Here is a 24,738-nt window from a genome sequence, read left to right on the forward strand (position 1 = left end):
TCTGCTTTCCTAGGCGACAACCTGGACTATCTGTGATGTCATTAATGGCCCTGGGCCACATTAGGGTAAAAACTAAAAAGTGGGCATTGACAGAGATGATGGAGACACATTAATACTATTTGATGAAGCACTTATACTCCTAGGACCAAAGTTAACAGCATCTCTTCAAAAGCCTGGATGCCTGGGAAGGGGGCTGGGGGCTGATGGTGGTGGTGGTGATGATGGTGGTGGTGATGATGGTGGTGATGATGTTGGGGGTGAGTGCAGGGATAAACGCATGAACAGCTTGGCAATAAGGATGAGAGCTGCATGACTGGATAGTCTGAGTCTGGCAGAGCTGACAGATTAGACTTGCAGAGAAAGTGGAAAAGACATAGCTAAAGTAGGGTAAAGCTGGAAAACTGAGAATAAAATAAAAAGTCTCGGAGAAAGGCAGTGAGGGTGTCTCACCTGTGTCAGGCCTTCCAGCCCTGGAGGTATGTTGGGCATTGCCATCATGTATGGCACTGGCTGAAAGCTTGAGGCGCCAGCTGCTTGGTGCGACTGCGGCGGCCCAGCCTGGGTGCCCTGGTACTGCTGAGGCTGGTTCTGCTGAGGCTGGTACGGCTGAGGCTGGTCCTGCTGAGGCTGGTACTGCTGAGGCTGGTTTTGCTGAGGCTGGTCCTGCTGAGGCTGGTACTGCTGAGGCAGGTTCTGCTGAGGCAGGTTCTGCTGAGGCTGGTTCTGCTGAGGCTGGTACTGCTGAGGCTGGTCCTGCTGAGGCTGGTACTGCTGAGGCTGGTTCTGCTGAGGCTGGTACTGCTGAGGCTGGTACTGATGAGGCTGGTACTGCTGAGGCTGGTCCTGCTGAGGCTGGTACTGCTGAGGCTGGTTTTGCTGAGGCTGGTCCTGCTGAGGCTGGTGCTGCTGATGCTGGATTTGCTGAGGCTGGTCCTGCTGAGGCTGGTACTGCTGAGGCTGGTACTGATGAGGCTGGTACTGAGGCTCATACTCAATTTTATCACCTGATGGGGAAGGAAGGACAAGACAGCATTAACCACCCACCTCTCCTCCTGACCCTACCATGGAACATTCACTACTATTCCTTCCGGGCGGCTCTCAAGGAGCTTTGATTGTGGGCTTGTTTTCAGAATTTCACACAAAATATGTAATAAGGCTACAAACCTCCATACTTTTGTAATTAAATGTACTTAATTTCAATGCTTTTTAAACTTCACATAAGCTTCAGGAATTAATAGACTAGTCCAACACTTACAAAAAACACACACTGCCACCAAAGAAACACAAGATATAGCACTAGAAATGAGAAATATGATTCTGCTTTAAAAAAAGAAAAAAACACTTTTATTCGCTTCCTAGTCTGCAGTCTCATGTTGACCTCATTTCAGGTGTAATTAATCAAGAAAAAATGGACACTTGTAACACTACTCGACCTTTGGTTCAGGGAGGATAGGAAACCCTCAAAAAAATCAATGTTAGTTGGAATGCGGTATATATGTTTCATCCGCCCCACATTGAGATTATGGCAGTTATCATTGGGTATTCCTGTTTGTGGTAACTGCCAGCCACATCCAGAGGCACCTCTAGTCTCGAGAGCAGTGTCCAGAGACAAAAAGGATTTCCCCACAAGAAAAGGAATTAAACAAACAAGTGATACACATAGGAGATATTGTTAAAAAATGGAGAAAATGCCCAAATGCTTTTATTACTGGGCAAGTATCCACTTATTAAAAATGGATTATATACTATCTTTGGACCGAGTTACTAGGTCCTGTAGTATTGCATGAAAAGAGTTGTCGACATGTTTCAGCTCCTTGGGCCAGGAGGTCTGTGGAGCTTTCGTCAGGACTTACAAACACATAATTTACTCACAAAACTTGTGCGGTAATCCTTTTCACATACTAGTTGCTATGGAAAATACGCTCTCCACATTCTGCTGTGTAATCGTTCGGTATTTCAACGGAGACCGCTTATTCAAAGCGCAGAGCCGCGTGGTGGCTACACATTGGCCTTGTGCTGACTCTGCCCCCGGTCCCGGGGCAGAGTCAGCACAAGGCCAATGTGTAGCCACCACACGGCTCTGCGCTTTGAATAAGCGGTCCCCGTTGAAATACCGAACGCTTACACAGCAGAATGTGGAGAGCGTATTTTCCATAGCAACTAGTATGTGAAAAGGATTACCGCACAAGTTGTGTGAGTAAATTATGTGTTTGTAAGTCCTGACGAAAGCTCCACAGACCTCCTGGCCCAAGGAGCTGAAACATGTCGACAACTCTTTTCATGCAATACTACAGGACCTAGTAACTCGGTCCAAAGATAGTATATAATCCATTTTTAATAAGTGGATACTTGCCCAGTAATAAAAGCATTTGGGCATTTTCTCCATTTTTTAACAATATCTCCTATGTGTATCACTTGTTTGTTTAATTCCTTTTCTTGTGGGGAAATCCTTTTTGTCTCTGGACACTGCACTCGAGACTAGAGGTGCCTCTGGATGAGGCTGGCAGTTAACACAAACAGGAATACCCAATGATAACTGCCATAATCTCAATGTGGGGCGGATGAAACATATATACCGCATTCCAACTAACATTGATTTTTTTGAGGGTTTCCTATCCTCCCTGAACCAAAGGTCGAGTAGTGTTACAAGTGTCCATTTTTTCTTGATTAATTGCATCTACTACCCTGGGGAAAGAAACGGACACACTAATTCCTCATCCCTCCCTGTTGATAAAATCTCATTTCAGGTGTGCCGAGAGCCACCAGAGATGGTAAGCTTCACTCCAAGATAAGTGGGGCTACTGATCATGATGGCTTAATGGATGATTCAGCTGGTTTTGAAGATGGTGGTGGCTGGCAAGGGGAGAACATGGAGTTCCATCTTAGTCAGCAGCGGCTCCGTCGTAATGGCGGAAGAGCGTCGTCCCACTGCGAGCCAGGAAAAAACAAAATTGAAATAAAAAACTTTTTATTATAATTTAATTTTACTGACTGAGCTGATGCCAGTCTAGGGCAGGGCCAGGCCATGTCAGGGAGAAGGAGTGGTGGGCACTGTAAGTGTGCATGTCGGTTTGGGCGGCCGTCATAGGATGGCCAAACAGACATGCACACTTAGGCTTCTCCAAGCCAGCTGTATTCCACAGCTGGGTGGAGAAATGGCACAGACTCCCTGTGCCTGCGTGTGCATCAGCCCAGCCCACTTAGGCCAATCCTACTGCTTTTCTCATGCTTGGTATAGCAAGAGGGCAGGGTCGGGATTGGGTGGGGGAGTCTTGGAGCCTGTTCTGTGTGCTGCGTAGCAGAGGAGCACTGAGGCGGGTGGCAGAGTCAGGTAAATCATTTTATTTAATTTTAATTTTTCCCTCCTGCTCCCGCACATTATATGGCAGCAGCCACCACTGATCTGGATGTGAGTGATGTTATCATACTTCTTTCGGCCCCGGATGAGACGTGCTGCAGCGTGTACAATGCCCTTAAGGGGTGACAGTGAGGAGTGTCGGAGGCCATGGAGCAGCGTTACCACCATTTCAATGCAAGTGTATGGGGGCTTGAACATCAGCTCGAAAGTTACTTTTTTGAAGAAACAATTTCACTTTCTTTAGAAGAGAGAAATGGTGCCAAGCTGTCTTTGCTTTTTGTCAGTGTGTTCCTGGTGGGCGTGGTTGGTGTCCAGGGTGAATCCAAGAGACTTGGCATTTGGTGAAAGTTGTTGTTTGAATTCATCAAGATTCTTCTCATTGAGGCAGTTTTTTACTAGTTCTTGTCTCTTGATGTTGGTGAATAGCAGGAGTTTTCTCTCTTGGTTGGGTTGAGCTATAGTAGGAGTTGAACATACAGGTCTGGATGATTGGCAGACAGCGTTTGTGGCATTGGTGTCTGAAGCAAATGAGACTTTCAGGCACAACCGTAATTTTGCACTGTGCATAATGGTGAATCTTGATGCTCTTATCTGTGCGTTGAGCACCAAGAGGACGAGGATGACAGGAGACAGTGTGGAACCCTGAGAGACTCAGCAGGTGATAGGGATCAAACTGGAAAGGTAGGAGGAGAATTAGTGAAGGGCATATCAAGTGAATCGCCTTCAAAAGTCCGGGTGGTAGATGATTGAGAGTTGGATATTCAATTTCAGAGAGGCAAGAGAGGGAGGAGAGGCAAGATGGCATATATGCTGGACACGTGAGTGAGTCGCTCCTGCCGGACCTCCCAGGGCTAATGGCTGTATGGTGGAACAGACCCGAGCAGATTAACTGTTAAACGGCGTTTTTGGATTGAGCGATTGAACCTCACCTTTGACGCAGGGTGGTTTGGGTGGCGTGGTGTTCAGCCTTTGCATGTTTGCGATACGGACGGTGGTGGAACTAGCCATCCGGGGCACGCATGCGGAGCGCTGGGCATCTCTCTGGCAGCACCTGACCCGGCAACTGATTCAGCGCACCTGGGCTGCACGGCACCTGCGAGTGAAGCAAGGCGGTGTAGAGGCTGGAGGCGAGGTGTTTCTTCGGCAGACGGCGTCGGTTTTGAAAATGGGGCCGAAAGGTAGAAGAGCCCGGGCACGGGGGCTGCTGCTGAAAATGCAGACGGAATAGAGACAGCCTTTTCATCGGCATCAGGGGCATCAGCCGTACCCTCCGCACCTTCTGTGAGTAAAACAACAGAACAGGCTGCAGTATTTTCCAAGGAGGGGGAGGCTGCTAGTTTAAAAAAGAAAATACCCGAGATGTTCTCAGCAACTAAAATGAAGGATGCAGGAAAACTAAAGTTTCCAAAACAGACTGAGCTCCAGTCAGTGCTACCCAGAGTTCAGGGGTTGGGAGCAGAAGGAGTACATGAGACGGTATCCGCCCAAGCTATTATAACTTTAATCCCTGCCCCCGTTCCCGCCCCAGCATTGGTAGTGAATGGAGAGGTGATGATTACAGCAGAGAGCTTGAGTATTCCCCTCACCTCAGATGCTACAGTTTTGGCTTCACCTATATCTGGTACCTGCACCCTGTCTGATACTAGTGTGCCGCTAACCTCTACTGCGGAGAAGGGAGATGATGCTTTTGCTGCATTAAATGTGAATTCGGATTTGCTAAACAGCGATGAGATAGCACTACCTACTGGTGGCAAGACTGATTCTGCTGATTTTTACTCCTTGTCAGATCGATCTATGTCATCCTCCGAGGACTTAGCAGAACTTTATGCTACTCGAATGAGCATGGAGGATGGATGTTTAGAGGAAGGAAGCGATCACAGCAGTTCGAATGTTGATTTAATGGAGAAAGATGGGATAGAGCATGGCACTGTTCGGAAGTTGCAATTAGATACTAGAGACAAAGATAGGTCAGAAGAATCTGTAAGCACTGAAGCTGTGGTGACTGATTTAGAGTCGGAAATGGAGGACATTTCTCTGGGATTGATTTATCAAACCATGATGCAGCATAGGGATGAGACGTGAGAGGATAGCCTGAGAGTTCAGAATTCTTGTAAAAAGCTGCAGAACTCTGTGAGGCGGTTGGTGAAATCGCACTCAGAATTTTTGACCAGGGCCACGGAGGCAGAATCACGTATTTCTTCGCTAGAGGACGAGGTAGCTCAACAAAAAAAGACTATTGAAGTACATATGGCTACCAAGGAAGACGTTAATTGGAAACTTGTTGACATTGAGAATCGATCCCGTAGAAACAATTTGAGATTTTTGCAGATTCCGGAAGGGAAAGAGGGGTCTGATACTCGAGGCTTTATAGTGTCGCTTTTAAAAGAAGCAATGCCAGATGTTACCAAATGGGATTGGGATCGGGAGGTGGAACGGGCCCATAGATTCCCTTTTAGAGTAAATCCATGGGATCAGAAACCTAGAGTTATATTGGTGGCATTCAATAGCTTTCAAGCTCGTGAGGAATTATTTATGAGAGCTCGCCCTGATAAAAAATGTAAGGCTCTCGAATGCGAATTTTTTGTTAGACCTGATCTCTGCAAACAATCTGTAGAAGTGCGATGGCAGTTAAGACAGCTTATATCAAAATTTCAAGAAAAAGGAGCGCAGGCATATTTAATGTTTCCTGCTAAGCTTAAAGTCATTCATAAGGAACGTAGAAGATTTTTCATGACCGCCAGTGCAGCTAAAGAATTCTTGGTGACATTGTAATTGCAGAGAGATATTGATTATGGATAGCAATAATTCTATTTGAGATTTGTACATAGAGAGCAAAGAGCTGATAGTATTTGTACATTTATTAAGTTCGCTTTGGAGTTTCACCGGAAGCAGGGGGATTGAGTATGGTGAGAATTGAGGGGGTAAACTCTGTGGGGGGACGGCAGGAGGTTGGGGGGCAAACTCGCATCACAGGACCATAAGTCCTAAAGCCTCTATTAAGGGAGAAGGGCAGGGTGGGAGAGGGTGGGTGAGTCCGAAGAGGGGGGTAGGGGGGGAAGGGGTTCACGGGGGGGTGCAAAAAAGGGGGAAAAAAGAGTTCACAGCAAAATTCATGGAGAACGTGTGGAGAAAAGTTTAAATGAAAATAATGGTTTAGTAGCATTTATTATAGCATTCTTTGTGATGTTGGATGGGAGGGTGGTAGACAGATTGTGGCAGCTAATGGATTTACAAGTACAATTACAATGGCGAATAATGGGGTAAGAATCTGCTCAATGAACGTGTCCTGACTGAATAATCCAATGAAAAGACAAAAATTAGCCGCAGAATTGAAATATATCCAACCTGACATAGTGTGTATACAGGAAACACATATCCCATGGTCAAAAAGGGGGGTGTTAAAAGATCTTGGTTTTAAATTAGTTGCTGCCTCTGGACAGACTAGTATGATAAGGGGGTAGCCATACTTATTACTCTACAAATGTTGGTCGGATATCTGTGGATAAAAGTGGGCGCTGGGCCATCGTAGAGTGTAGGACCGGGGGCAGGCAGTTAACATTAGCTGCAGTCTATGGAGCAAACTTGGATGACCCCGCTCCTTTGAACGAAATAAATCTGGAGCTAGCTAACTTTTCACAACCAATAGTGATTTGTGGGGATATGAATATAAACTTGTCGAATAATGCAATGCAGGATGGGTATGGAAACTATAAAGGTCGAAAACCAAGAGTGTATAAAGCTCTCGCTAATTTACTACAAGATCAAGGCTTAATTGATGTATGGGGAAAGCTCAGGGGGGGTGATAATGGGTTTACTTTTTATTCACATCCCCACAAAAAACTGGTTAGATTAGATTACTTTTTTTCCCCAGAAAATTTATTGGAAGGTGCTAAAATTAGAACTTACCCCAGAATCACTTCTGATCATTCTCCGATAACGATTGAAATACAGGGACGAGTGAAGAGGTTAACACCTTCTATCTTTTCTTATGATCGTAAATTGGGATTGAATAAAGAATTTAATATACATGTGAAAAGTTGGATTCAATCTTTTTTTATTAATAATCAGGGTACAGCTAATATTGGCATTGTGTGGGACACTTTCAATGCGGGGTTCCTGGGTGAGTGCATTAGTTTTTCATATTGGCAGCAAAAGAAATTTAAAAAAGAACTTGATAAACTATATGAGCAGTTGGCATACGCAGAGATTCTTTTAACAAGGGAAGTTGTCCAGGGTAGAAAGGAGCTTTGGGAGGTTGAAAATGGAGTAGCAAAGGCTAGGGCTAACATTCTCGGCTTTTGGAATACAGAAATTGCAAGGAGATTCTTAAATTCTAAAATGCAGAGTTATGAATTTGGGGAAAAAATCGGTAAAAGATTAGCGGTAAGACGGCGAATGAAGGAGTCAGCTTGGAACATCAATGCAATGAAAGACTCTCAGGGTGTATCTCACTCAGAGCCGGAACAAATTCTCAATATATTTCAAAAGTTTTAAGCTGAATTATATTCGAAGGAAGATAGGCCAGATACAACTACTGAATGGAGTGATAGATTGGATATAGGGCTGAAAGTCTTAGATTCTGTAATTGCAGATGAATTGGATTTAACAATAACGATGGTAGAGTTAGAAACGGCAGTAAAGAGCTTGGCAGTTGGTAAGGCCGTTGGCCCCGATAGAATACCTGCGGAAGTATGTAAACAGTTTTTTAATAGCTTAAACGATGAAATGTTGCGTGTAATGCTGGAAGCACAGCAGGGAAACCCACTTAGTACTTGGTCTGAAGCGACCATTGCGGTTTTCTGCAACAAAGGTAAACCTGCGGATAATGTGGGATCTTATCAACCAATATCCCTATTGAATGTTGATAATAAGATTTATTCAAAGATTTTGGCCAACCGATTATCCGAAGTTGTAACATCTTTAGTTTCTCGACAACAGCACGGTTTATACCGAAAAGAGGAACGGTGGATCATATAAACAAAGTTATCACGCTGTTTGACATCGCGGCGGTAAATAATCAGAAATTAGCGCTTTTTCTGTTAGATGCAGAAAAAGCGTTTGACCGTGTGTGTTGGGACTACTTATGGAGATTAATGGCCAAAATGGGATTTGGCCAGAAATGTATTAAGTCAATCAATTCTTTATATTCTAAACCAACTGCCAAAATCTCTGTTCTGGGAGCACTTTCTGACTCTTTAAACATTACTACAGGGACTCGCCAAGGTTGCCCTTGCTCCCCGTTATTATTTGCTTTGTATATTAATCCTTTTGTAGAACAATTAAACCAAAATCCTCTTATACCCCCCTTTATAGTATTTGATTTTGCTTTCTCTGTTTTCGCTTACGCGGATGATATCGCGGTGATCACTGTTAATCCGGATACCGCTATTTTAGAGATTGAGAGTCTTGCAAAAGATTTTGGAATTATAACTGGCTATAAACTCAATGAATCAAAAACTCAGATTTTATGTTCGGAAGCCCTAACATGGGAAAACGAGAGAGTGGTGAGGGAGGTTACTTATCTTGGGATACTGATCAAGGCTAATATGACAGAACTGATTGACTCTAATTGGAATACAGTATATGACAAATTGAAGATGTCACTTGAGAGATGGGAACGATTATATTTGACTATTATTGGATGCACTAACATTATAAAAATGAATGTTTTACCTAAAGTGTTATATTTGTTTAGGTCAATACCCTTGGAAATTCCAAAATCTAAGATACAGGTTTTGCAATCCTTATGTGGGAAATTTATTTGAAGTCCCGGAAAACCAAGACGAGCTATGAAACACATGATGTTACCAATTGAAAGGGGAGGGTTAGGGGTACCAGATTTTTTTCTTTACTATATCGTTTGTTTTTTATTGAAAATGAGAATTTTGATTACAGGGGAGGCAACTGAACATATGTATAACCATCCATCAATATTTGAAATGCATGGAGGATGGCAAGTGTAAATCTTTTGTGGAATTAACTGATCAGTTTGCTCTACCCAGAAGCTACTTTTTTAAATTCTTACAAATTCGGGATTTTCTCATAAGACAAAAGTTAATTCTACAAAAGGACCAAGTTATCGAGGGGGTTAGCAGACAGGTGAAAATTGGTACTTTGCATAGAATGTTAGTAGAAGGGAAGTTGGACGATCTTGAGAAAATAAGGGTAAAATGGGCCAACAGTCTAGGGGATACAGAAGTAGTTGTGGGAGACCTTATCTTATTGTCTAAAGAAGCTTTAATGTCGGCTAATTTAAAAGCTCAATTTTTCAAAACCTTGTTTGATTTATATTATACGCCTGAATGTATGTCCAAATGGGGAGAGGGTTTTGATGGAAAATGTTTCCGGTGTAAAGCTGATCATGCAGACAGTATACACATTTTCTTTTCTTGTCCTAGGTTGGCCGGATTTATAGGAGAAATTGAAAAATGTATGTCTTTAGTACTTAATTTTCGCCTGACTGTTACGCCTGCGATGTTAATATTGGGAAAAATTCTCAAAGATAACCCCGTGGATAGATTATATTGTTTTCGACATTTTCTTTTCTTTACAATGACTGTTGCACGAATGTGCATTGCCACTGAGTGGCTACAGGAAAAGCCACCCTTATTTCAACAATGGCGAGCACGAATATATAGCCTATATAAATTGGAGTGGGGACTTTTTTCAGTTACTGGGTCAGTTAAATAGGTCTCTATAACGTGTGCTTATATCACGCAGTGTCTGTAATAAAAGGAACATTCTGAAAAACACCTCCCCATCACAAGTTTGGAAACACTGGAAAAACCCCACCGGAATTCACATATGAACATATAATAAATATAAAAAATCCCAGTTCACTCGCTGATCAAACTGTAAATGCTCCAAATAGTTGCTAGCATGGCTGCAATTCTACAAAATGCCAATGTGCTCCACGGTCCCTTCACCGTTACTAACTAGTTACTTTTAACTGCTCAGCACCGCTGTTTCGTGATGGCATCCTTACCAACTTACTTACCTGTCAACCCGTTTCAATGAAGAGCGCAGCTCCTTGTTTCTTAACAATCATTTATTTCATTTTGTGCATGCGTCTTTTAAATATCTTAAACTCTATGTCTTTGGCCACTATTAGTTTCTTTAAGGTTAGAATAACTCCTGTGATTTTTCTGAAATACACTGAAAAGATTCGTGTTTGTGAATCACTGAGACTGTAATTCTTGTTTCCTAATGTGATTTATTTATAAGAATGCAGGCCTTTTCCATCGATGCACCCAGGATATGGGACAACTTTCCCATATCCATCAGGACTGCCCCAATTTAGGAAAGAGTTGAGGACTCACATCTTTAAGCAACACAACATCACAATGCATTAGCAATCTAATAACCAGCCCCCCTCTCATATCACTTGGCGACTGTATCCTTGACTTTGACCCTCTACTGTGCTTTTCTGGCTTTGAGCTAGGTTTGTGCTATAGAAATACCACATGCATACAAAACACACATACATTCATACATACACATATACATATATGCATTAATATATACATACACACATGTATATATACATGCATACATACCTATAGTAATACATAAATACATGATTACATACATAGTTACATTAATGTGTACATTCATACATACATACAGACATACGTGCATACATACATTCATTAATGCAAACATACATACATACATACATGCATACATACCTGCATACATACATACATTAATACATGCATACATGTATACATAAATGCATACATGAATACATATAAACATAGTTACATTAATACATACATTTATACATACATATACACATACATACATACATACATATACACATACTTACATACATGGATACATACATATATACATACCTGCATACATATATAGATTAATACATGCATACATGTATACATACATGCATGAATACATATAAACATAGTTACATTAATACATATATTCATAAATATATATATACATACATACACGAATACATACATATACACATACATACATACATTAATACAAACATATATGCATACATACATGGATAGATACATACATATATAGACACATAGATGCATACATACGTCCATTAATACATACCTACATGTATGCATACTTTCATGCATACATACATACATACATACATACATACATACATACATATATACATACATGCATACTCCCATTGGTACCCTGAGGGGGGTGAGTAGGGGGACTGCACGCGGTTGGTCTAAGATTCACAGACTGCAGGGGTTGTGAGGACTCCTACCCTCCCTCCACGCCCCCCCCCCTCCCCCGGCCCCCGCAGATGCTCTCTGCCCTTGGCTGTCAGTGCTCTGGTATCTTAGAGGGTTCAACAACAACAAGGGACCCCAATTTAGTCAGCAGGGACCTCGGGGAACATACTTTTATTAAACAACATTGGTCCCCAACATTGGAAAATTTCAGCACACAATGAAATATAGACAGAATCAATCTATATTTTTAGAAAGGCATGTCCAGCCGGACAGTGGTCTTTCAGAGTTTTTACTTCAAATGTATGTATTCAAATCACATGAAAAATGCCTTCCAACAGTCAACCAGAGTGGGCCACAAGCCTGTGTCCAGTACTAACAGAGCAAGTACATAGGGTTGATATACAGAGCAAAGAAGGGCTTTTTAAGGCAAAGCGAAGTACTCTATTAACAATGCAGTTGTACAGAGTATCACAGTTAAGCACATCACATCCTATAGTAATCACAGTTAATATATGTGCTTATAAAGTCGACGGCGTTTCGGACCCTTATTAAATCACAGGGTCCATCATCAGGACAGATACAATGAAAAGCCTTATGGTTTTTAGCCTCTAAATGCCTAAAGGGGGGAAGAGGAAATATTCACATTAAGTACCACAGACAATATCTACTAACAAACAAGTGACTGGTAAGTGACCAGAGTCTAACGCAACATTAACAGGGTGCAGGGGTTGTGTCTGCGACGCATCATTATAGAGAATTCTAAAGGATTTTAACCTTGTGAGGGGAAGGAAAGGGCGGATCTTCTGTCAATCCGGTAGTGCAAGTGCTTAGTGAGGCGGACTGTGTTGTAGAGCCCGTCGTGACTTAAAATACCGCAGTGACTACAGCAAAATGGAGGGGGGGCGGGAGAGTCACAGTAAATAACGGGGGTGAAAGTGCTAAGTAAGGCGGGCTTATGTGAACGAGCCCGTCGTGGCTTAAAATCATACCGCCGTGTTTAGAAGTGCTCGGCGAACTAAAGGTACCAGGGGTGGCAGCGTAATGCTTACCGGAGCGCCTCACAAGGTAGAGGCTAAGTCCTGCGTTGGGAAAGGATAAGTTGACCCTGAAGAAAAATAATAATAAAGAATAAAACAACGCGGCCATAACGGGGGAAGCCCGCGAGTTAATCCGGAGGAGTTTGTATTACCTCAATCGGGTTGCCGAAGCCGCGGTAATACGTGGTTTTCAACGGCTGCCAGGTAACCTGGGAAAGAGGAAGGAGTCACTCCAGTGTGGCAAAAATCATGGGGAGGCTCAAGTATCAAAGGTAACGGGAATAGACTTACCGGGTTAGTCGGTATGGAGTCTGCTTCCTGGCGTGCTCGCAACGGAATGAGTAAAGCAATATATTTGCTTCTGATAGGTCGAGAGGAGGGGCATGGAAATAAACGAGGGGCTTCTATAAGCGCCATCTTAGAGCACTGAAAAAGTGCGTGAGGGAGTGATAAGGATAGGGGAAAGACTATAGTGAATTAATGAAGGTGGTGACGGGCTTGAGAACAAGCAATTAAACAATACATTTAAAAAAAGAACATTTAAAATGCATATTTACAACAGGTAACAATTCTGACCACATTAAGCACCAGGAATTTAGATAAGGGCAGTCCATTCATCTTGAAGATTGAGACCTGAGTTAAGACTATCAGTCTTCAAAATCCATTTGAGTTCCTCTCTGTTTAGGAGGCGAGTGAGATCACCACCCCTAGGTGGAATGATGATTTGGGAGATAACAGTCCAGCGGATATCATTCTCCGAGTGTCCTTTTTCCAGGAAATGTTCCACCAACGGGGCATTCGCTGTTTTGCACTTGATACGGCTGCGATGTTGCGATATCCTCATCTTGATTTTTTGTTTAGTTTGACCCACGTATATCATGTTGCATGGGCAAAAAATGGCATATACAATATTCTGACTATTGCAATTTGTGAATGTTTTAAGTACATTTCTTACATTGTTGTACACAAATTCTTTGCCATCAATTGAGAAATCACAAACAATGCACGACCCACAGCGAGAATGGCCCAAGAGTGGAGGTAATTGCCAGTGATCATGAAGGGTTAAATTTCTAACAGATGGTAATGCTGCCCTCACCAGTTGGTCTTTGAGGTTTTTATTTTTCTTGAAGGCAAAAAGGGGAGTATCCCAATTGAGCACCCCTGAATTCAAGATATGCCAGTTCTTCTTGACACATTGTTTAACCCGGTTAGAGATGGGAGAGTAGGTAGTAACACAAACCAGTTTTTCTGCCAGCTGTTTAGGTTTAGGTTCTAGGAGAGTCTCACGTGGACAGTACCAGGCTCTTTTCATAGAGTTTTTAATTAGGCGTCTAGGGTACCCTCTGAACTTGAGTTTCTCAGATAGGGTATTAGCTTCCCAAAAGTAATCTTCCTTTTTATAGCAATTTCTCCTCAGTCTCAGGAACTGGGAGTATGGCAGACTGTCCCTCAGAGCCCTGGGGTGACAGCTGTCATACCGTAATAAAGTGTTTCTCTCCGTAGGTTTACGGAACAGGGAAGTGTATAAAATACCCTCTTGGTGTTGGATATTCAAGTCAAGAAAGGAAATACTGTTTTGATTGTGAGAGATGGTATAGGTAAGGCCATTACAATTATGGTTCAACCAGTGCAGGAGGCCCTGAAGCTCAGATCCAGTGCCACCCCAGATTAAGAAGATATCGTCTATATATCTCTTCCACATGTTCAGTCCTTGGTAGAAGGGGTTTGTGGGAGACAAGATGGTGTTAGTCTCCAACCAGTCCATGTAAAGTATTGCCAAGGTGGGGGCAAAAATAGCCCCCATAGATGTACCCCGTACCTGTTGGTAATACTGGGAGTCGTACATGAAGAAGTTCTGGGTTAGACAAATTTCTAAAAGTTGTATGATGAATAAGGTTGGAACCCTATGGGGACTTGGTCTGGTGTTAAGGATTTCTTCCATCACACAAAGGGAGTCTCTTTGAGGTATGTTCGTGTACAATGACTCTACGTCTAATGTACACAAGGTCTCAGTTTCGGGATTAAATGCATGATTTTCTATGATGTTTATCATGTGCATACTATCTCTAATATAGCACTGGGTTGTTGGTACAAAGTCCTTAAGAAAATAGTTGACGTAATGGCCAAGTGGTTCTAAAACTGAACCACAACCTGATACTATTGGCCTACCTGGGGGTCTGTCAAGTCTTTTATGGATCTTTGGTAACGTATAGATCACTGGTATTCTGGGATTGGTAGTATTTAGATAGTTATATTCATGTTGGCTAATGATGCCGTTAGCCATGGCTTCTGTAGTAAGCTGCTTAATAACCGTCTGCAGTTCCTTAGTAGGATTACAGGGTAGCCTACAATAATGATCAGTATTGGAAACCTGACGATTTAATTCCTCTTTGTAATTATCAATGTCCTGTAGGACAATCCCACCGCCCTTATCAGCCGGTTTAATTATTAGCTGATTGTTGTTTTTCAAAGTGGAGATGGCATTCTTTTCTTCAATAGGGATGTTAAAAGGTATGAAGAGATGGGACTTTTCTAATTCAGAAATCTCTTTAAGAATAACCTTCTCAAACGTAACAATCTCTCTAGGTATCATATTGGTAGTAGGGGAAAAGGTGGACGGAGGCCTAAAGGGTGTAACAGTAATTTTAGGTTCAGAAGGGTTAAGTTCAAAATAGGAACGCAGTCTTAATTTGCGAAAGAAGGTCATCATTTCAGATTGTAGGTCCAAAAAATTGGGGTAAGTGGCAGGAACAAAGGATAATCCTCTTTGGAGGAGCGATGATTCGTGGTCAGTAAGTGGATGGTTGGAAATATTAAAAATAGGTATAAGGTTAGGAGCAAAATCAGAGTTGGGTCTAGGATTAGGGGCACAATTAGAATTTACCATTGGTAAAATTTGTGTCTCGTCTGGCGTTCCCCAGGGGGATTGTTCCATCTCTGCTGTTGTTTGACCCTGCCTCTCTTTTGGGGTTCTGAATGTCCTCTGGATAAAAAATTGGGAGGATTGCGTTGCTGGCCACTTGCTCCTTCTCCTGGGTCCGAACTATCAGAGGATTCTGCTGAAGAGTCCGTAAAACCCACTACTGTGTTTCTTTTATTGAAACGGCCCCAGGGTCTGGGGGTTTGTTGATGTGGGTTAAAGTTCCTGTTAAGATAAAATTCCTTCTGTAGATACGGATACGTCCGTTCCAAAGAAAAGAATTTAATGTCCTTCTTAACTTTATTCGATTTTTTATTTTGTTCTATCCGGTGAAACTCAGCAACTGTTTTGTCAATTTTTTCTAATAAGGACTTCGTATCAACAATGGTTTTATCGTCTGTAATCTGTTTTTCCAGATCTTTAATAGTTACATCCAGTTTTTTGAGTTCCTCAACCGCAGTGTCAATACCAAGCACTAGCCAGTGACGGGAGCAAGTGGTGCCAATACCACTAAAGCCTGTAATGTACTTGGGATTGTCAGTAAACACTCCGGGAATATTTCGTACTTGTAGGCCAAGAGGAATGGTGTTGGATTTCAAATACTGAGTTAACATGAGCATCATTAGTTCTAAACGAGCATGTTTTTTCTTATATTTTTCTAAATCTTCTGATAAATTAGAGTTACCTGTTGGGGAAGGTACATCTGAGGTAACAAGTACGAAATATTCCCGGAGTGTTTACTGACAATCCCAAGTACATTACAGGCTTTAGTGGTATTGGCACCACTTGCTCCCGTCACTGGCTAGTGCTTGGTATTGACACTGCGGTTGAGGAACTCAAAAAACTGGATGTAACTATTAAAGATCTGGAAAAACAGATTACAGACGATAAAACCATTGTTGATACGAAGTCCTTATTAGAAAAAATTGACAAAACAGTTGCTGAGTTTCACCGGATAGAACAAAATAAAAAATCGAATAAAGTTAAGAAGGACATTAAATTCTTTTCTTTGGAACGGACGTATCCGTATCTACAGAAGGAATTTTATCTTAACAGGAACTTTAACCCACATCAACAAACCCCCAGACCCTGGGGCCGTTTCAATAAAAGAAACACAGTAGTGGGTTTTACGGACTCTTCAGCAGAATCCTCTGATAGTTCGGACCCAGGAGAAGGAGCAAGTGGCCAGCAACGCAATCCTCCCAATTTTTTATCCAGAGGACATTCAGAACCCCAAAAGAGAGGCAGGGTCAAACAACAGCAGAGATGGAACAATCCCCCTGGGGAACGCCAGACGAGACACAAATTTTACCAATGGTAAATTCTAATTGTGCCCCTAATCCTAGACCCAACTCTGATTTTGCTCCTAACCTTATACCTATTTTTAATATTTCCAACCATCCACTTACTGACCACGAATCATCGCTCCTCCAAAGAGGATTATCCTTTGTTCCTGCCACTTACCCCAATTTTTTGGACCTACAATCTGAAATGATGACCTTCTTTCGCAAATTAAGACTGCGTTCCTATTTTGAACTTAACCCTTCTGAACCTAAAATTACTGTTACACCCTTTAGGCCTCCGTCCACCTTTTCCCCTACTACCAATATGATACCTAGAGAGATTGTTACGTTTGAGAAGGTTATTCTTAAAGAGATTTCTGAATTAGAAAAGTCCCATCTCTTCATACCTTTTAACATCCCTATTGAAGAAAAGAATGCCATCTCCACTTTGAAAAACAACAATCAGCTAATAATTAAACCGGCTGATAAGGGCGGTGGGATTGTCCTACAGGACATTGATAATTACAAAGAGGAATTAAATCGTCAGGTTTCCAATACTGATCATTATTGTAGGCTACCCTGTAATCCTACTAAGGAACTGCAGACGGTTATTAAGCAGCTTACTACAGAAGCCATGGCTAAAGGCATCATTAGCCAACATGAATATAACTATCTAAATACTACCAATCCCAGAATACCAGTGATCTATACGTTACCAAAGATCCATAAAAGACTTGACAGACCCCCAGGTAGGCCAATAGTATCAGGTTGTGGTTCAGTTTTAGAACCACTTGGCCATTACGTCAACTATTTTCTTAAGGACTTTGTACCAACAACCCAGTGCTATATTAGAGATAGTATGCACATGATAAACATCATAGAAAATCATGCATTTAATCCCGAAACTGAGACCTTGTGTACATTAGACGTAGAGTCATTGTACACGAACATACCTCAAAGAGACTCCCTTTGTGTGATGGAAGAAATCCTTAACACCAGACCAAGTCCCCATAGGGTTCCAACCTTATTCATCATACAACTTTTAGAAATTTGTCTAACCCAGAACTTCTTCATGTACGACTCCCAGTATTACCAACAGGTACGGGGTACATCTATGGGGGCTATTTTTGCCCCCACCTTGGCAATACTTTACATGGACTGGTTGGAGACTAACACCATCTTGTCTCCCACAAACCCCTTCTACCAAGGACTGAACATGTGGAAGAGATATATAGACGATATCTTCTTAATCTGGGGTGGCACTGGATCTGAGCTTCAGGGCCTCCTGCACTGGTTGAACCATAATTGTAATGGCCTTACCTATACCATCTCTCACAATCAAAACAGTATTTCCTTTCTTGACTTGAATATCCAACACCAAGAGGGTATTTTATACACTTCCCTGTTCCGTAAACCTACGGAGAGAAACACTTTATTACGGTATGACAGCTGTCACCCCAGGGCTCTGAGGGACAGTCTGCCATACTCCCAGTTCCTGAGACTGAGGAGAAATTGCTATAAAAAGGAAGATTACTTTTGGGAAGCTAATACCCTATCTGAGAAACTCAAGTTCAGAGGGTACCCTAGACGCCTAATTAAAAACTCTATGAAAAGAGCCTGGTACTGTCCACGTGAGACTCTCCTAGAACCTAAACCTAAACAGCTGGCAGAAAAACTGGTTTGTGTTACTACCTACTCTCCCATCTCTAACCGGGTTAAACAATGTGTCAAGAAGAACTGGCATATCTTGAATTCAGGGGTGCTCAATTGGGATACTCCCCTTTTTGCCTTCAAGAAAAATAAAAACCTCAAAGACCAACTGGTGAGGGCAGCATTACCATCTGTTAGAAATTTAACCCTTCATGATCACTGGCAATTACCTCCACTCTTGGGCCATTCTCGCTGTGGGTCGTGCATTGTTTGTGATTTCTCAATTGATGGCAAAGAATTTGTGTACAACAATGTAAGAAATGTACTTAAAACATTCACAAATTGCAATAGTCAGAATATTGTATATGCCATTTTTTGCCCATGCAACATGATATACGTGGGTCAAACTAAACAAAAAATCAAGATGAGGATATCGCAACATCGCAGCCGTATCAAGTGCAAAACAGCGAATGCCCCGTTGGTGGAACATTTCCTGGAAAAAGGACACTCGGAGAATGATATCCGCTGGACTGTTATCTCCCAAATCATCATTCCACCTAGGGGTGGTGATCTCACTCGCCTCCTAAACAGAGAGGAACTCAAATGGATTTTGAAGACTGATAGTCTTAACTCAGGTCTCAATCTTCAAGATGAATGGACTGCCCTTATCTAAATTCCTGGTGCTTAATGTGGTCAGAATTGTTACCTGTTGTAAATATGCATTTTAAATGTTCTTTTTTTAAATGTATTGTTTAATTGCTTGTTCTCAAGCCCGTCACCACCTTCATTAATTCACTATAGTCTTTCCCCTATCCTTATCACTCCCTCACGCACTTTTTCAGTGCTCTAAGATGGCGCTTATAGAAGCCCCTCGTTTATTTCCATGCCCCTCCTCTCGACCTATCAGAAGCAAATATATTGCTTTACTCATTCCGTTGCGAGCACGCCAGGAAGCAGACTCCATACCGACTAACCCGGTAAGTCTATTCCCGTTACCTTTGATACTTGAGCCTCCCCATGATTTTTGCCACACTGGAGTGACTCCTTCCTCTTTCCCAGGTTACCTGGCAGCCGTTGAAAACCACGTATTACCGCGGCTTCGGCAACCCGATTGAGGTAATACAAACTCCTCCGGATTAACTCGCGGGCTTCCCCCGTTATGGCCGCGTTGTTTTATTCTTTATTATTATTTTTCTTCAGGGTCAACTTATCCTTTCCCAACGCAGGACTTAGCCTCTACCTTGTGAGGCGCTCCGGTAAGCATTACGCTGCCACCCCTGGTACCTTTAGTTCGCCGAGCACTTCTAAACACGGCGGTATGATTTTAAGCCACGACGGGCTCGTTCACATAAGCCCGCCTTACTTAGCACTTTCACCCCCGTTATTTACTGTGACTCTCCCGCCCCCCCTCCATTTTGCTGTAGTCACTGCGGTATTTTAAGTCACGACGGGCTCTACAACACAGTCCGCCTCACTAAGCACTTGCACTACCGGATTGACAGAAGATCCGCCCTTTCCTTCCCCTCACAAGGTTAAAATCCTTTAGAATTCTCTATAATGATGCGTCGCAGACACAACCCCTGCACCCTGTTAGTGTTGCGTTAGACTCTGGTCACTTACCAGTCACTTGTTTGTTAGTAGATATTGTCTGTGGTACTTAATGTGAATATTTCCTCTTCCCCCCTTTAGGCATTTAGAGGCTAAAAACCATAAGGCTTTTCATTGTATCTGTCCTGATGATGGACCCTGTGATTTAATAAGGGTCCGAAACGCCGTCGACTTTATAAGCACATATATTAACTGTGATTACTATAGGATGTGATGTGCTTAACTGTGATACTCTGTACAACTGCATTGTTAATAGAGTACTTCGCTTTGCCTTAAAAAGCCCTTCTTTGCTCTGTATATCAACCCTATGTACTTGCTCTGTTAGTACTGGACACAGGCTTGTGGCCCACTCTGGTTGACTGTTGGAAGGCATTTTTCATGTGATTTGAATACATACATTTGAAGTAAAAACTCTGAAAGACCACTGTCCGGCTGGACATGCCTTTCTAAAAATATAGATTGATTCTGTCTATATTTCATTGTGTGCTGAAATTTTCCAATGTTGGGGACCAATGTTGTTTAATAAAACTGGTATCTTAGAGGTGAACTAAGGTGGGCATGAAGCAGTGGGTGCCCGATGCTGGTTTCTGTTTAGCACTGAAGCACTTAAAGGGCCCATCTGGTGAATGCCTCACAGTCCCAGCAGGTCATCAAACAAAGGATCATTCTAGAAGGCCTGTCCCTGGGGATTGTTGGCAGTGCAGGGTGGATTAAGAGAGCTGTTCTTTTCTCTTCAGTGGGTGTCCTTTAACCCTCTCCTTTTCTGTGTGAAGTGTCAGTTTACAGACCTCTTCGGTGCAGCCTGCACCTCTGAAGCACACGTGCTTGTCCTATCTGCCTCCTCGCGCCAGTGTTTTACATGCCAGAGTTATTTATTTTATGTATGTATGTATGTATGTATGTATGTATGTATGTATGCATTTATTTATTTCTGTGATTTTCTAAACAGGAGCCATGGCCGAGAGGCATCAGAGTGCTGTACATTTACAAACAGTCACAGCCGGAGTGCATTAGAGACACAAAGTTGCATGAAGAGTAAGAGGAGATAAGCTGTGCATGAGTGTAAACCCCAAACCACCAGTGAGGGAGCACAACTGAGACACAACCTCAAAAAGAGTAAAGAAGACATTCAGGAGCGAGAGGCGGCAAAAGGAATTTAATCCAAGTGACATTCAAAGAGCAGAGTTTTGGGAGGAAGCGTTGAATGTGGTCACACAGGGGGTCGGAGGGAGGGAGCTCCAAGTTCGCTTCCGGAGAATGACCGGTTCATCATTCACTCTCGTTTGAAGGTGGGGTGCTCCTGAAGAAGGGATTGAGAGATTCCTGAACCTCATTTTTACTTGAAATCTTCTATTGTTCAGTTAGGTGCGCGGGCGCAGAGAATTGCAGTGCCCTGAGAGTGGAGCAGGAAGTTTAAAACTGGGCTGTCGCCTTAACCACTTGGATGCTATTGGAATAAGGGCCATCTAATGAGATTTCTATTGAAATGAATGGGCAGTGCATGACGAGTTACCCTTGTCTTTAGCATTGAAGAGGTTAAAAGACAGCGACTGGAGGGTGAGAAGGATGGGAGGGATGTGGTCAGATTCCTTGTACCTTGTAACAAAGCGGCCGCAGCATGTAGCGCTGCTCTGAGCAGACCTAAGTGCACTTTGGGGGTGCCCTACAAAGTGCCCCATGGGGTGCAGAGGCACCAGCGCTGGGTGCTACAGGGAAGGTAGGGGTGTAATACAGGCCCTGCAGCTCCTGCATGCAGGAGTGCCTCCAACCTTCAGGGGCCCCCATTCAACATAAGGGCCCTGAATATTCCTATAATATGGGAGTCCGAGGGGCCCCTCAGCACATTCTGCAGGGTGACATTGATGGAGCGAGGTGGCAAAGCAAAATTTTGTGTACCCCTCGTGAAATCAATGTTCCATAACGTTAACTTTGACTAATGGTGTGTTGTGGGGAATTAATCAACCAGAGTATAAGTTGCACACATATGCACACGTGGGAATACTCATTTTGCCTGCATGAAGCAATATAATTAACTAATTTGTATTGTTATTGTGATGTGAACTAATGCACGGCTTAAATATAAATAAACGCAACATGAATGTGCTTATTTTACACGGTTTTGTGCTAGAAAGTCGTCGGATATGTAAGTATAAAACGCATTTATGTGGCTTATCTGCTAGGTAATAACTAATGGGGAAACATTAGTATGGTGGGAGGTAAGCAGAAGGGCTTTAGTTCTATATTTAACATGAATTTGTATTTGTTTCTATGATAGTTCTAAAAAGTGACCTCTGAGGCCTAGTGAAAACATGGCTGCTCTGGTAAACTGCGAACGAGTGCTGGACTGCTCATGTGCGCCTAAAGCCTGCAAGTGAGAGTGAGCTGCCTGTGCTCGGATGGGAAGTTCAAGGCTACTGCGCCCTAGAAGTCAGGATGGGTGCCAAAACATGGACATTCGAGTGTTCTGAACATGGGAAAGATCTGTAAAGTTACCAGTCGAGGATGTGACTAAGCCAAAGACTTTCCTAAACAATACCCCTTTATTAATTTGCTGATTAACCGTGAATATGATGCTGTAATGGCCAGGAGATGCTCACCCACCCCAAAATTGTCCAATCAGAATCGGAATTAGTGATGTTAGATACTTTTGAGATAGATTAAGTTAGGAAATTAGTGTATAAAAACCCCTGATTTTGTGCTGAAGTATTCGCTCCTTTCGATTTCATCTCGAAGTGCTGTCGGATTGCAGATCGATTCCTGGATATAAGACTTTTTGCATTATTTCTTGTTTTCTTTGCAGGACTGAAGGATAAGATGAGGGCGTTAGTTAGGGATGTTAGGAGAGAATGAAATTTGGAACTATCTGTTCTTTGCTAAACTTCCCACTGAACTTTGAAATAAATGTCTATTTTTTGAGCTTCAAAATAAATGATCATTTAAAAAAAAAAGTTTTTAAGAATTTTCCTGAATAAAGAATTAATAAATGCCTAAATATCAGACATGCTAAAAGTTTGCTTTTAATAAAAATTAGACAAATGGAAAATTAAAGCTGGTCTTGTATTTTCCTACGCCTATTTTCTTTACTAGCAGGTTCATCGCCACTATGGTGGTATGTCTGAATGAAATGATATTTGTTGAAAAACCATGGTAAATCGTTTAAAACTGCAGGTGTAAATAATAACTAGTTAAATAGGTTTAGACACTACGCCACTGTTACAGCGTTACTCCTTTGTGTTTCACCAATCCCTGAAGTAGAGTTAAAGTGATCAGAAAAAGTGTGCAGGGTTATGGGCCCAACTGGTGAATGAATGTGTGATTAGATATTTCAGTGAAGCGGTGATGCTGGTTTAGAAATTATTTTGGGAGTACCGCTGCAACAACATCATGCACTGCACCATCGAGCGGATGCTGAAGCAGTGCCAAACTGGACTCAAATTGTTCCTGTCTGTCTTCTCCTCCTCCTCCCCCCCCTCCCCCCCCCCCTCTTTCATCAAAGCATCAGGTATCTTCATTGCAGAAGCATCAGCTCTTGTCACCCGGCTCCACCCTCTGGAGAGAGGCGAGCAGCCTGGGTGTGTGTGGTAATGGTGCCCGGCATGGAAACGGCAGGAAGCCACAGTTGGCAGGAAATCAGCCCTGCAGCTCGAACTGTATGTATGTATGTATATGTATGTATAGGCATTTATATAGCGCACTACTTACCCGGAGGGTCCAAAGGCGCTTCGACCGCTGCGAAACCCTTCCTGGCTTCCCTGAGAGATGGTCCCTTAATGGGTATCTCCAGGGTGAGACCAGGCATCCCCGGCAGTCTGGTGGGGCCGTTAGTGAAGATGAGGCAAGCTAATGCCCAGAGTTGCCGAGTGTGATCGCTGATCAGAGTGGGCACCGAGGCGAGAGAATTATCGAGTCCGCTGACCCTGGTCCAGAAACCTGCCGCGCCGGGAATCGAACCCTGGTCCCGGGCCGTCCTCTGCTCTCGGGTCTGCCGCCTCTAACCAGTGAGCCACACTACTTCACGTAAGATGTAAGATATACTGATGCCAGGAGAAGAGAAAATGTGATTGCATGCGCCTTTCACACACCTCTGTGCAACTCTGTTTATAAATCTAGTGTTACCCCAGGGACAGGGAAGAGGCAAGCAAGGCTGGGATAGAGTCTGGTGAAAGCAAGGCTGGGATAGACTCTGGTGCAAGCAAGGGACATGTCAGGGCCGGCCCTAGGCATGTGCAAGCTGTGCACCTGCACAGGGCCACCAAACCCCAGGGGCCACCACGCCAATATATATCCTTAATATATTAATCCTCTGAGGATGGATACATATTTGCGTGGTGGCCCCTGGCAGGGATTTGGCGGCCTCCAGCTCTGTTCCACTACTAAACACCCTGACCCCCTCCCCTCTTTACTGGCCTGCGCGCTCCGCCCACCCCGCCCGGACCACCTCTTCCGGGCCCCCTACCTACGCTCCTTGCTCAGGGCCACCATGAGCCTAGAGCCGGCCCTGGACATGTGCATGGTTTCAAAATACAGACAGGACTGGAGTTCAAAGGGTCTCAAAGATCTTTGTTCCGCCGCCACTGCACCTGCTGAACCATTGACAGGGCTTGTAGCGATGCAATGACACACTTCAGCCGCTTCTTGCACCAGCCCGCGTCCCACA

The 24,738-nt window shown here is 43.1% G+C and overlaps 1 protein-coding gene across 3 annotated transcripts in view; it reads right to left on the minus strand.

Annotated features, from left to right (window-relative positions):
• The window catches only part of LOC147678708 (phospholipid scramblase family member 5-like), a 250,081-nt gene that overhangs the window by 73,803 nt on the left and 151,540 nt on the right, over positions 1–24,738 (minus strand). For all 3 annotated transcript variants that reach the window (XM_086946158.1, XM_086946157.1, XM_086946159.1), the window contains exon 3: positions 451–1,004. In XM_086946158.1, coding sequence (XP_086802284.1) covers positions 451–1,004 — 554 coding nt within the window. The remainder of the gene's footprint in view (positions 1–450; positions 1,005–24,738) is intronic.

This window comes from Lissotriton vulgaris, chromosome 12 (assembly GCF_964263255.1).
Source record: "Lissotriton vulgaris chromosome 12, aLisVul1.2, whole genome shotgun sequence".
NCBI lineage: Eukaryota > Metazoa > Chordata > Amphibia > Caudata > Salamandridae > Lissotriton > Lissotriton vulgaris.